Source organism: Tamandua tetradactyla, chromosome 14 (genome assembly GCF_023851605.1).
Source record: "Tamandua tetradactyla isolate mTamTet1 chromosome 14, mTamTet1.pri, whole genome shotgun sequence".
Lineage (NCBI taxonomy): Eukaryota > Metazoa > Chordata > Mammalia > Pilosa > Myrmecophagidae > Tamandua > Tamandua tetradactyla.
In genome coordinates this window covers 66,483,845-66,499,054 of record NC_135340.1, presented here as the reverse complement: position 1 = coordinate 66,499,054, position 15,210 = coordinate 66,483,845, and the positions used below count along the sequence as shown (strand labels likewise).

Here is a 15,210-nt window from a genome sequence, read left to right as displayed (position 1 = left end):
GCAGTGATGGTACTACCACACTGTAACTGCAATTGATGCCACTGAATTGTACACTTACAATGGCTTAAATGGCAAATTATATGGTATGTGTATGTATGTATATGTATATATAGCCACAATTTTAAAAACAAATTTAAAAAATCTTTCCCTTATACCGACACATACACACATGTTGATAGAATTTTTCCACAAAAATCTGATTCTGACATTTTCTTGGTAGCAAGATTTTTATTCCTTATTTTTTTTTTGCGAATAATATATATATATATACTGTACATTTCCAAGCACAGGACCACAATTAGTTGTATAACATATTTCAGACCCTGGCATGGGTTACAATTTCACAATTTTAGGCCTTTACTTCTAGCTGCTCCAAAACACTGGAGACCAAAAGAGATATCAATTTAATGATTCAGCATTCATATTCATTTGTTAAGTCCCATCTTCTGTGATTAACTCCACCATCACCCTTGATCTTTCCATACATCTCATTGGGGTTGTATGGGCTATGGCAATTCCAAATTTTTATATTGGAAGGGTCTGTCACTGATATGGGGCAGGGAGATAGAACTATCCGATGTTCTGGAGAGACTGGGCTAGGTGTCAGGATTTATCTGGATCAGGGACCCATTTGGAGGTTGTAGCTTTCTGGAAAGTGCCCCGAGCCCTTGTAGAATCTTATAAATTGCCCTAGGTTTTCCTCAGGATTATCTGGAATGGTCCTGGTTAGGGGTTGACAGGTTATGGTAGGTGGCAAGGTCTACCTGAAACTTGTGTAAGAGCAACCTCCAGAGTAGCCTCTTGACTCTATTTGAACTCTCTCTGCCACTGATACTTTATTAATTACACTTCTTTTCCCCCATTTGATCAGGATGGAATTGTTGATCCCACAGTGCCAGGTCTGGGTTCGTCTCTGTGAGTCCTCTCCCAGGTCGCCAGGGAGACATTCACCCCTGGATGTCATGTCCAACGTAGGGGGGAGGGCAATGATTTCATTTGCAGAGTTGAGCTTAGAGAGACTAAGGCTACATCTGAGCAACAACAGAGGTCCTCCAGAAGTAACTCTTAGGCATGTCTATGGGTAGTCTAAGCCTCCATGCTATCTGCATAAGCTTCACAAGAGCAAGCCTCATGATCAAAGGCATGGCCTATTGATTTGGGTGTCCCCAAAGTTTGACACAGTATCAGGGGATTCCTTGATGGTAAGGTTTCATAGTTCTATAGGCTTTCTCCCCTCCCTCAGGGGACTTTGCCAGTAGTTTTTGATTATCTGGTTAATATACTCTAGAATGTTTCCAGGTATTATAATAATCTATGCAGGATTAAAGGACCTCTTTCTCTTTCTGTGCTCTCTGTGTTTCAGTTGTTCAAATGAGCTATAGAGATAGGTTGAATTAAATTATGCACTACAGAAAATTTCAGTTCCAGATCAAATAAACCTTTCTTCCATTGGTCTCAAAGAGTATGTGTGGCTCTAAAATATAGACACTGTCTTCCTTACCCCTATGTTCTGAATTATTTTAACACCAACCTGTTCAGCTTCATTCTTATCTCTAAATAACAGGTTATATATATAAAACAGCCTCTCAGAATCCAGAAATAATAATCCCCACTCTGGACTTAATGTGTCTGCTCTAAAAGCTTACAATCTAGGCCACTGTTTTTTTATAAGCATTTTCTAAAGGTGACCATACCATTGCTGTTTTTCTTTTTTGTTTCTGGCTCATTTTGTCTCACCAAATGTCCCACATGTTCATTCACATCATTGCATGCCTCATGAGATTGTTCCATTTTGTAGCTGCACAACCTTCATTCTTAAGTGTACACCATTGTTTACCATTCTACTTCTCTGTCAGTGCATCTTTCAGCCACCTGCTTTCATTGGGCATCATGTAGAGGGCCCAAAGCCCACAGTCCATCAACATTCTCAATTTTAGATAATTTCATTGTTCCCAAGAGACAGAGAACCAACAAACACCCCGTCACCAAATAGGAAATCTAAACCTCCTCTTAACTTTTGTCCCTCACCCCATTATTTACCTCTGCTGTTGCTGTGGTAGTGCTGATGGTTTCCTTGTGAACATTGCTCATAGCATGCAATAGCAGTTTTCCCCCTATATCCCGGACTTAAACACTCTTTATACAAGAATCATATCTTTGGAGTAATTCTTACAAGAACTCATTCATATTTCTAGTATGAGTCAGTGAGACACATAGGTCTATACAACCCCTTTCAATCTTATTCATCTTGAATATGGTAATATTACTCGTAGACCCACTAGAGAATCACCTTCACTCCTATCTGTTCCCTTGCATTGGAGTTCAACCTCATTAGCTAACGGTTCACCCATCTCTAGCTTCTATGTATCCCCAAGTCCCCTGTATTCTGAATTATAAGTCTCTGATTATACCTTCATGCTGGTCATAAAAATGGAATCATAGTATTTGTCCTTTTGTGTCTGGCTAATTTCGCTCAGCCTTATGTCTTCAAGGCTCATCTACCTTGTCATGTGCTTCAGGACGTCATTTTGTCTTACTGCTACATAATAATCCATCGTACGTATATACCACAGTTTGTTGATCCACTCATTTGTTGATGGGCATTTGGTTTGTTTCCATCTTTTGGCAATTGTGAATAATGCTGCTATGAACATCGTATGCAAATGACCCACTGGTTGTTTAAGAGTGTGTTATTTAATCGCCATATATTTGTGAATGTTCTCTTTCTTTGGTGATTATTGAGATCCAGCTTCATCCCGTTGTGATCAGAGAAAGTGCTTTGAATACTTTCAATATTTTTAAATTTATAAAGACCTGTTTTGTGCCCCAGCATATGATCTATCCTGGAGAATGTTCCATGAGCACTAGAGAAGAATGTATAACCTTGTGCTTTGGGGTGCAATGACCTATATATGTCTGTTAGGTCTAATTTATTTATCAAATTATTTAACTTCTCTATTTCCCTGTTGATCTTCTGTCTGGTTGTTCTATCTATAGAGGAGAGTGGTGTATTGAAATCTCCTACTATTATTAAAACATCTATAGCTCCCTTCAGTTTTGTCAATGTCTATCTCATGTACTTTGGAGCTCCTTGATTGGGAGCATAAACATTTATGATTGTTATATCTTCTTTGTGAATTGAACCTTTAATTAGTATATAGTGTCCTTCTTTGTCTCTTATGATGTCTTTACATTTAAGTCTATTTTGTCTAATATTAGTATAACTACTCCTGCTTTCTTTTGGTTACAATTTGCATGGAAGATCTTTTTCCATCCATTAACTTTCAATCTATTTGTATCCTTGTGTCTAATTTGAGTCTCTTGTAAGCAGCATATACTGGATTATGTTTCTTAATCCATTCTGCCAATCTGTATCTTTTAATTGGTAAATTTAATTCGTTAAAATTCAAAGTTATTACTGAAAAGGCATTCTTCATTCCACCATCTTATCTTTTTTATGTTATTTGTCAGACCTATATATTCTTTTCCCTCTTTCTCTTTGTATTCTTTAAATTACCCTTTGTGTTGTGTGCCTCTAGTATGTTTTTTATTTGGTCAACAGAATCTTTAATCTCTGTGATTTCTGCTATTTTTCTGTTAATTCTTTCAAATTCCTCTTTGTGCTCTTCTACTGTCTTTTGATCTCCTTTGTCATTTGCTATCCCACTCATTTTATTACTTAGAGTTGTATGAACATCTTTGATTAGTTATTCCAATGTCTGTGTCCCCTCAGGTGTTTTTAATTTGGTCATTAAGCAGGGCTATATCTGTCTGCATTGTGATATGCTTAGTGATCTTCTGCTGTATTTGTCACATGTAGATATCTTGATTGATTTACTTTGGGAGTTGATTTCTTTCAGTTGTGTAAGGCCTTGTTTTCGGGATGGTTGTACAGGAGGGAGCAGGGCAGGGGGTGGAGCACTTAGTGTGGTGATTTGTTTCAGGGCAGGTGTGGGCACAGGTTGGGGATATTACACTGGTGCTTGTGAACATGGGCACCCAGTGGCCAGGGAGGATGTAGCTATGCGGGTACACCGGTCTGGGGGGTGTAATTCTGGGGTGTGCTGGTCCAAGGCACGGGGCCCTTTGTACACATGCATAGAGCTGTGGCAGCAGATTGGCACCGCCCCTTCATTGAGTGAGGGCAGATGTGACCCGGTTGCGCAGGTCGACACTTTCTCAGAGCTGGGAAGTGAGGCTTAGGGATGTGTGCATCGTGGTTCTACGACTGCTGTAACATGTAGTTCCCAGAGCTGAATGACATCATTGGGGGCCTGTGCACATGCCTGGACCTGGGCATGCTGTAAATATATGCTCTGAGCTCAGGTAAGGTGGAGTGAGGCTGTGCGACACTAGAGGGTGGAGGGCAGGGGTAGCCTAAGTATGAAGGCCAGTGCCCACCATCTTTATGTGCTGGTAACAGCCTGCAGGGAACAGGGAGGGGGAGGTAGTGCTTCGGTGGCATGCAGGAGTGGTGGGTTGGGCTGCACTTGGGGTGGGGATGTGGGGCAGGTACATGCACTGGGGGCTGGTGGGGTGGGGGCACCTGCAGTGTGGGGAATGGGAGTGGGTGAGGGGGTTCAGGTGAGTGGGGTGTGGGGTGAGTTGCCGGTCACGGGGCTGTGCTGGTGAAGGTAGTACATCCAAGGAATGTGGCCTGGCTTACTTTCTATTCCCATGTACCCATCCGTGCACTCCTGCAGGCTCCGCAGCTCCACGTCTCCACACTAGTCTAGGCTCCAGCCTTCTGACTCTCAGTTCCTCAGCTTCTGCAACCACATGTGGTGCAGAAGGCTCTCCCAGGTCAGCGCACTCCAAATTGCTGCCTCAGTTGCACTGCTGTCCCCACTCCAATTTCTGCATGGACCAGGGCCAATCTCAAGTTGCTCTAGTTGGCCATCTTCCCCAAAGTCCAGTAGCAAGATTTTAGTTCTAATACTATTCAAATTCTTTAATGGTTTTAGAACTATTCAGGCTTTCTTTGTCTTTATCCACTAGTTTAGGCAAGTGCTTATGGATCTAACTTTCAAGTACTTCTTTTTTGGTGCATAAGGCTGTCCCATTTCGTAGATTGTAAATCTAAATTGTAGGTATTTGTACTAGGAGGACCCCCACATTGGCATAGAAAGATCTCCAGATATGTACTTCTTGAAGTTTACTAGATATTATCATTCAGTTTTTCAAAGCGGTTGCACTAATTTATGCTGCCACGAACAGTGTGAGTTTCACAACCTCACCAGTATCAATAGTTAGTCTTTAATTTTTGCTAATCTTATACCTTTAAAATTGTTGTTTTAAGTTGCATTTCTTTGCTTACTGCTAAGGTTGGCGTGTTCTCTTAGGTTTTTGCCATTTGTGTTTTCTCTTCTGTAAATTGCCTGTTCATATCTTTGACCATTTTTCTAGTGGGTTGTTTGTCTTCTTTTAATAATTTGTAGACATATATTTAATAAATATTGGTTAGTAATTTTTTAGTTATATTCATTGCAAATTTCTCAAGTTTTATGACTTGTCTATTCAAACTTTTTGTGTCTTTTGATGCGTACATGTTTTTAATCTTGAGATAGTAGAATTTATTAATCTTTTTTCTGTATCATTTGTGTTTTGGTATTGTTTTAGTTTATTAGGCTGCTCAAAGCAGAAACAATGAAATGGGTTGGCTTAGGCAATGGGAATTTATTGGATTACAGTTTTGAGGTCAAGAAACTGTCCAAATTAAGGTATCATGAAGGCAATGCTTTCTTCTTGAAGACCTACTGCTGGGCAATCCTTGGCTTTTCTATCACGTGGCAAGGCACATGACAGTATCTGCTGGTCTCTCCCTCCTCTTCCAGGTTTTGCTGCTTTCAGCTTTTTGCTTCTATGGACTTTTCTTTCTCTCTCTGTATTCATTACACTTATAAAGGACTCCAGTAATAGGTTAAGATCCATCCTGAATCCATACCTCAACTGAAGTAGCCTCATCAAAAGATGCTAATTACAGGGCTGGCCGGGAAATATGGTGGCTTAACAATGTGTGCATTTTAGCTCATCCTCCAGAACAACTACTAAATAACCAGAAACAGTACAGAACAGCTCCTGGGGCCACGTCAGTGACTGGACACACAGCATACCCCAGTCTGGACCAGCTGGACCAGCTGTGAGCTACCCCAGAACCGTGAGTTCCTCAAGCTGTGGCGGCTGGCACCCCACCACACAGGCTACTTCCCAGAGGGGAAAGGAAAGAGACTTTACCAGCAGCAGGGGCTGAGCCCAATCAAACGCCAATTGTGGAATTAATTAACAAATTCTGACTACTAAAAATAGACCCCCAGCTCAGGTGAACCTGGTCAAAGCGGAGGGTGCTCATTTTTGCCCTGGCACCAAGGGGGCAGGGCTGACGGAAAAAGAAAAAAAAAAAAGAAGGAAACAGAGGTTTTGGGGGCTGTGTTTCTACAAAGGCTTGACTGCCTTTGGATACAGCTGCAGGGCTTCTCAGGCTGCAGCTGCCCCAGGCGTAGGCAGAAACAAGGTCATGTGAGGACTTGTCTAGAGCCTGTGCCTTCCCCAGGGGAAGTCCAACTCAGGTGGAATCCCTCCCTCAAGGAATTCAGACACCAGGGCTTGATAATTTGAAGCCATTAAATTACCTACAACCAGCCTACAACCTCTCCTCTGTCTCCACCATGCCCCCAGCAGGGAGAGGCTGCCAAAGTTAAAGGTGCTGCATCATCTTATGCTGGTGGGATCTGCAGGTAGAAAAGCACCACATACTGGGCAGGATAAGAAATACAGAGCCCAGAGACTTCACACGAAAGTCTTTCAACCTGCTGGATCTCACCCTCAGGGAACACCAATGCAGGTGACTCTTTCCTCCTGATAAGAGGCCAGTTTGGTCTGGGAAAATCTGGCTGTGGTCTATAATACCTAAGTAGACCCTCTTAAGTGTAGGGGGGAAAAGGCACCATACAAGCAGGGCAAGAAACAAGAAAAGAAGAACTGAAAAATTCTCCTCTGTTAAACAAAACTTAAGCTAGAGGTCCAGATAAAGCTAAACTGAATGTCAGAGAACAGATAGACAACAAATTCATCCAGCGAGAAAACCCTAGGTAAAAGAAGTGAAAGCAATCTCCAGAATAAACTAATTAAGGTAATTAAATACCTAGACGCCAGCAAAAAATAACGAATCACACTAGGAAAATTGAAGATATGGCCCAGTCAAAGGAACAAACCAACAATGCAAATGAGATACAGGAGCTGAAACAATTAATTCAGAATATACAAACACACATGGAAAACTCATCGAAAACCAAATCAATGAATTGAGGGAGGATATAAAGAAGGCAAGGAATGAATAAAAAGAAGAAATTGAAAGTCTGAAAAAACAAATCACAGAACTTATGGAAATGAAAGGCACGGTAGAAGAGATGAAAAAAACAATGGAAACCTACAATGGTAGATTTCGAGAGACAGAACATAGGATTAGTGAACTGGAGGACAGAACATCTGAAATCCGACAAGAAAAAGAAAATATAGGGAAAAAATGGAAAAATATGAGCAGGGACTCGGAATTGAAAGACAATATGAAGTGCACGAATACATGTGTTGTGGGTGTCTCAGAAGGAGAAGAGAATGGAAAAGGAGGAGAAAAACTAATGGAGGAAATTATCACTGAAAATTTCCCAACTCTTATGAAACACTTAAAATTACAGATCCAAGAAGTGCAGCATACCACAAAGTGAATAGATCCAAGTAGACATACTCCAAGACATTTAATAATCAGAATGTCAGAGGTCAAAGAGAAAGAGAGGATCTTGAAAGCAGCTAGAGAAAAGCAATCAATCACATACAAGGGAAGCCCAATAAGACTATGCGTAGATTTCTCAGCAGAAGCCATGGAGGCTAGAAGACAGTGGGATGATATGTTTAAGTTAATAAAAGAGAAAAACTGCCAACCAAGAATTCTATATCCAGCAAAATTGTCCTTCAAAAATGAGGGGAATTAAAACATTTTCAGACAAAAAATCACTGAGAGAATTTGTGACCAAGAGACCAGCTCTGCAAGAAATACTAAAGGGAGCACTAGAGAAAGATAAGAAAAGACAGAGGAAGAGAGGTGTGGAGAAGAGTGTAGAAAGGAAGACTATGAATAAAGGTAAAAAGAAGGAAAATCAGATATGACATATAAGATCCAGAAGGCGGGATGGTGGAAGAGAGTACTACCCTTGCAGTGGTGACACTGAATGTTGATGGATTGAACTCCCCAGTCAGGAGACATAGACTGGCAGAATGGATTAGAGAATAGGACCCATCTATATGCTGTCATTACTCAAAGGACATGACGATAAGGACACAAACGACATTTGCACACCAATGTTTATAGCAGCATTATTTACAATTACCAAGAGATGGAAACAGCCAAAATGTTCATCAACAGACAGGTGGCTAAACAAACTGTGGCATAAACATACAGTGGAATACTATGCAGCTGTAAGACAGAATAAAGTTATGAAGTATGTAACAACATGGATGGACCTTAAGGACATTATGCTGAGTGAGATTAGCCAAAAACAAAAGGACAAATACTGTATGGTCTCACTGATATGAACTGACATTAGTGAATAAACTTGGAATATTTCATTGGTTACAGAGACCATCAGGAGATAGAAATAGGGTAAGATATTGGGTAATTGGAGCTGAAGGAATACAGATTGTACAACAGGACTGAATATAAAAACTCAGAAATGGACAGCAAAATACTACCTAACTGTAATACAATTATGTTAAAACACTGAATGAAGCTGAATGTGAGAAGGATAGAGAGAGGAGGGCTGGGGGCATGAAATCATAAAGAAAGACGATAAATATTGAGATGGTATACTCTAGGAATGCCTAGAGTGTATAATGATAGTGACTAAATGTACAAATTTAAGAAACGCTTTTGCATGAGGAAGAACAAAGGAATGTCATTACTGCAGGGTGCTGAAAATAGATGGTAATTAATATTTTAAAATTTCAACTATTTTAAAGCAGCAAGAGACTGCTTTAAAGGAGTCTAAAGACTAAAGCAAAAAACGTTTATTTGGTACAAAATTTATATTTTGACTAATGCATCTCCTAATATAATTTATATAGATAGTTGGTTGAACAACATAAGTACATGGAACCTTGGGTAGGACGTGGGATTTTGTTGGTTTATCCAGAGTGGTACCCCGATGAATTCCAGAGTGATTTGATCAGTGAGTGGAAAAGTATTTGCAAAGTGTCCCCTTCAGGGAATGGTGAGAACGGGGGAAAATTCAACCTCCCCAAGTTGAATTCTTGATATTCTCACAAGCAGTGTGGACAACCAAGGCTATAGGCTGAGCCCCCACTGTTGGGGTTTGTTCATATGAAACTTAACCCCACAAAGGATAGGTCAAGCCTACTTAAAATTAGGACTAAGATTCACCCCCAAGAGAACCTCCTTTGTTGCTCAGATGTGGGCTCTCTCTCCAGCCAACACAAGCAAATTCACCACCCTCCCCCTGTCTGTGTGGAACATGACTCCCAGGGGTGTGGAACTTCCTGGCAACGTGGGACAGAAATCCCAGAATGAGCTGAGATTCAGCATCAAGGGATTGAGAAAAACTCTAGAATGAGCTGAGACCCAGCATCAAGGGACTGAGAAAACCTTCTTGACCAAAAGGGGGAAGAGTGAAATGAGACAAAGTATCAATAGCTCAGAGATTCCAAAGAGAGTTGAGAGGTTATCCTGGAGGTTATTCTTACACATTAAGTAGATATCACGTTGTTATCCAAGATGTAATGGACAGGCTAGAGGGAACTGCCTAAAAATGTAGAGCTGTGTTCCAGTAACCATGTTTGTTGATGATGATTGTGTAATGATATAGCTTTCACAATGTGACTGTGTAATTGTGAAAACCTTGTGTCTGATGCTCCTTTTATCTACCTTGTCAACAGATGAGTAGAACATATGGAATAAAAATAAATATTAGGGGGAACAAATGTTAAAATAAATTTAGTTTGAAATGCTAGTGATCAATGAAAGGCAGGGGTAAAGGGTATGGTATGTAAAATGTTTTTTTCTGTTTTCGTTTTATTTTTTGTCTTTTTATTTCTTTTTCTGAATTGATGCAAATGTTCTAAGAACTGATCATGATGAATATGAAACTGTGTGATGATATTGTGAATTACTGATTATATATGTAGAAAGGAATGAGCATATACTAAGAATGTTTGTGTTCCCTTCTTGTAATATTTTTTTTTAATTAATAAAAAAAATTTTAAAAAAGATCCTAATTACAATGGGTTTATACCCACAGGAATGGAATGGATTGAATTTAAGAACATGTTTTTCTGGGTGCTTCAAACCACTATAGTTATCTTGTTTAGGAAATCCTTTGTTATTTTGAGATTACAAAGATGTTGCTATAAAAGTGTTAACGTTTGCTTTTCACAATTATGTTTTTAAGCAGTCTGTAATTGATTTTAGTGTATGGCATAAGGTAGGGCTCTAACTCATCTTTTTTCATATGGGTATAACTAATTATGCCAACAACATTTATTGAATATGTAATTCTATCTCTGTCATAAATTATGGTCTCCACGTGTATGGGTCTGTTTCTGGGTTTTCTTCTTTGTTCTTTTGTTATGTTTGTCTATCCCAGCTGGGATAGTTCTCATAGCTTAATTATTAAGTCTCACAGGCCATGAGGGTAAGCCCCCCTTCCTCATTCTTCTTTGGGAATGTGTTGACTCTTATTAGTCCTTTGTCTTCCATATGAATTATAGGATAAGCTTGTTTTGTTCTTTTGAAGATTCCTATAGGGATTTTGATTGGAATTTCAATGAATTTATGTATTAGTTTGGGAGGGAAATTATATTTTCATGATTTTACATCTTCCCATCCACAATGGTATATCTCTGCTTTTATTTATATCTATGTCCTTCAATAAAGTTTCATAGTTCATTCATAAAAGACATATTTTCTTGAGTTAAACCTGGAATGGCATCTTTTTCACAATTATGTTTTCTGATTGATTGATACAATTGATATTTGCATATTGATCTTGTATCTTGTAACTGTAGTGAACTCTTGGTAGTTTGAGCATTTTCAATTAGACATTGGGTTACCAGTAAGCATTTTAGTATTGTCTATAAACGATAGTCTTACTTATTTCTTCCCAATCACTCTCTCTCTCTTCCTCCCCACCCCCTTATTACTTGGACCACCAGAACAGTGTTAGAAGCAATAATGGGTTTCTTTTCCTATTCTTGACCACAAAGGAAATGTTTCTAATGTTTTGCCATTAATTATGACATTTGTACTCTGTTGTATATACATAACATAAAAACAGTTTTGAAATTCTGTTTCAAGAAGAAAAGATTTAATCTGAGAGTTTTAGTTTGCAAACTGCTGGAATGCTATATACCACAAATGGAATGGCTTTCAAAAAGAGGAATTTATTAAGGTGCAAGTTACAGTTCTAAGGCTGTGAAAATGTCCACCTTAAGGCAAGGCCATGAAAATGTCCAAGTTAAGGCATCCAGGGAAAGATACTTTGGTTCAAGAAGGCTGATGATGTTCAGGGTTTCTCTCTAAGCTGGAAAGGCACATGGCAACTTATGCTAGCTTATCTCCAGGAATCCTCAATGGCTTCCCTGGGTCTTTGTCCAGTCTGTTGGTGCAGTTGGTTCCTGTGGCTCTTGTGGCTCTAAAGCTTTTTCCAAAATGGTTCCATCTTAAAGGGCTCCAGTAAGCAACCCCATCTTGAGTGGGTGGAGACGCGTCTCCATGGAGACAGCTGTTACCAAAGGCCATGGATTCTTCTGCCTGACACACTCAGTAACCAATTCCTGAGACACTGGGGTTTCAAAGAGAGAAAGAGTTTATTACTACACATGTAGTAGGAGAGCAGACAGCCTAATGGCCCAAAATCTATCTCCCCTAACTGCAGTAATTCGGGTAGTTTTATTAGAGAAAAGGGGGGCAAGGTTTAGGATAATGAATACAGTGGTCCCAGATGATGTAATTACATGTGATCTAATTATTGAGCATGAGAGATTGACTACATGCTTAGTCACCGAGTGTATGAAAGAAAATGGTGGAATGGGGTATATGGGACTTGTAGGTTAAAGTCTAAGCTACTGCACTTGTCAGGTCAGCCCACTTAGGTTAGATCCAGTTTCATTCATCAAGATAATTTGGGACTTGGGGTGGGTTAGTTCCAGGCAGACCCAAGATCCTTCATTAATAGCCGGTAGGGGCTATCTTCAATGATTACAAGACACTGAAGTTGAAAAACTGGATACCTAGGTACAGATAAGGGCTAGTCACAAGGTTTTTACAATCACAGGGGCAGAGGATAAGGGCTATACAATCATGATCAGAGATCAAGGCAGCAGCTGGATTACAATTCAGAGATTTCAGGTATTTCTCTGTCTACTCCAATATTCCAGAAAGCAAAAAGGAGTATTTATAGAATGATTCATTAATCAAAATCATCCCTTAAATCCTGATTTCTTGATTACACCATCTAAAGTTACTGTCCACAATTGGGTGGTCATATCTGCATGGAAACAGTACAAAAGATTCCACACAGCAATATTGAAGTAGGATTAAAGGACATGGCTTTTCTTGGGGTACATAATAGCTTCAAACAAGCACACTGAGTAACAAATTGTAGTTATTAGCTTGTATTCTTTGAATTAGGGTGAAAGATATATAAAATTCATGAGAAACCCAGATCTCTGCAAATGGGTATCCAGTGAAAAATAGCTGGCAATGGATACTAAGTATATAATGTCACATAAGCATTAATTCAAACTGATTAATTTCTAGGATCCAGAGGAAACCCTAGTGGAGGTCACAAAAAGGAATCATGGAGAAAATTCTGAGAATTGTGTGGGATTTACTGCAGAGTATTTTACAACTGTTTTAGAGGTGTTGGATAGCCCAAGATTTCTTATGGCTGGGGAAATTGAAAATAACTAGCGATAACTTGGAAATTAGCCCTAATAAGAGGCTAATAGGTAGGATGGCTTTGAAATCTCTCCATATTTTTGGTGTTAACTTTTTCCCTACATTTTTACAGAGACCTAGTCATTTTTGTAAGGTAATTAACTAATCATCACTTCATCTCTTGTCTTGGGTCATTTTCTGCTCCTTTTTCTAAGTACTTAATGTTCTGACTTTTGGTAATCTCTGACTTTTCAAAATTGTGTTCTTTGTTCTTTATTTAGGTATGTATTTCCTTTTAATTCAGCATTTTCAAATTTTAAAAATTCTGAGAAAAGAGGAGTTCTAGAGTAAAATTAGTTTGAGAAATAGTGTCAAGCAAAATCCAATAGTTTATTTTACTGCTGGGCTTCTAGAGCCTTCAGTATTCTAATGTGCATTGTAACTCTCCAAAGGGGAATGTAGTTTGCAATTTTCTCCTAATTAAGTGATTATGGAGCCCTTTCCAATGAATATCTAATAACACTTCACGTAACTCAGTTTTTTAATCTTCAGAAAAAACTTTCTAGTCCTTCCCTAGTGGAAAACATATTATATGCCTTATCACTACCAGACTGTAAACTCCTTGAGGGCAAATTCTCCATTACCCAACATTGTGCATGACATGTTGGAGGGTATCAACAATAGGTATGGAATTGAATCAAATATGATTCAGTCTTTATCAAGGTGTATGAATAGCTGATAAACTTAACTTGCAGAAAGAGCGCAAAGTATCTAGAATCTGGGTGGGCCACGGTGGCTCAGTGGCAAGAACGCTTGCCTACCATGCCAGAGGACCCAGGTTCGGTTCCCGGTGCCTGCCCATGTTAAAAAAAAAAAAGTATCTAGAATCTTTGGGTTTCTAGGATTACCTGATCTTAGCTATATATTTAGACTCTGGGTCCTGCCTCACTCTTGCATCTTGGAATGGACACACTGGATATAACCAATTCATGCTAAACTAATTTAGTCTCAGAATCTCTTTATTATACTTCAATTCAACTATTTTTGACTGAGCACACTTTTTATTTGAGGCACTGAGCTAGGCACTCCTGGAGCTAAAAAGATGAATAAATCCTAGTTATGCCTCCCAGGACTATACATCTGTTAGAGGGGATAAGACAACTACACCAGTGACTCAAATTCAAAACCCAGTAAGAATGCTAAACAGGAGGCACAATGGCCCTCAGGGTTCAAAGGAGAAGCTATAATTGGGTAGGTGATGAAGGAGGACAAGTGGGGAAGAATTAGGAAAGGCCTCATGAAGGATCTTAAAGATTTAACAATTCTATACAGGGGTCATTGGAAGAGGGGCATTATAGGTGGAGGGTATAGCATATGCAAGGCATGAAGGTAGGAACAAGAGGGCAAATCGAAACAGCCTTGTTTGGCAGAAGCATATGAAGTGTAAAGGGTGAGTAACAGATGATGGGGTATGGCCAGAGCATGAAAAAATAAAATTGGGAATAGCTCGAATGCCAATGTAACTCTGTATTAATGCTGTTGTCCATAGGGAGCCATTGAAGGTTTTTGTGTGTGCGTGGGAAGGTGATATGGAATCACTCCTCTCTCATCATTTGTTTCCTCAGCTTTAGTGTCTTTGCCTCTGTCCAGCACAGCAACATATCAAAACTTCAGCCAACAAGTCAAACTTCCACTCTCCCTACTTGACTATGGGGTCCTTCTTCTTGGAGAGATGTTCAGAGTACAAGTAGGAACCGGGACATTAGATTCTAGTAAATGTGTACTCGCTCTGTAAAATACTAAATTGTGTCAATACTGTGTGAAGCCAGAATGCCCAGGAGGAATGTAGATGAAGATGACAGATCATTGGGGGACAGTGATAATACTTTTAGAGTGTTTATGGATGCATGCTGTCAAAGAAGAAACGAATAAGAAAAAAAGGTGGGTGCAAAAAGCACATTCAAAGTACATTCAGTGTAGTGCTTCCTGGCAGTCCAGAATTTCTTTGGTGCGCAAAGAAAGAAAAATAAAACAAAGAAACAAAAAAGTGGAGGATTAGTTTGAGTCCACCCACTAGGCCTTAGCAGCACTATCACCCCTGGTGCAGTGTTGAAAGGACTGAATCCTCCAGGCTGTTGAGGTGGGCCAGGAGAAGCTGTGTGCTTTTGATGATCATAATGTTGTCTGTGACGAGGACTTTGAGGTCATCAGGGTAACTGATGAGTGGGAGCGGGGGTGGTGGTGGATGTACCCTTGGCATTGGGCGT

General features: G+C 39.6%; 1 protein-coding gene across 1 annotated transcript in view; it reads left to right on the top strand.

The window, feature by feature from the left end:
- Positions 1-15,133, top strand: part of LOC143655461 (uncharacterized) — a 51,833-nt gene extending 36,700 nt beyond the window's left edge. Inside the window, exon 3 of the mRNA XM_077126737.1 lies at positions 14,569-15,133. Within this exon, the coding sequence (XP_076982852.1) occupies positions 14,569-14,574 (6 nt within the window). The 3' untranslated portion in view covers positions 14,575-15,133. The remainder of the gene's footprint in view (positions 1-14,568) is intronic.
- Positions 15,134-15,210: the final 77 nt, after the last annotated feature.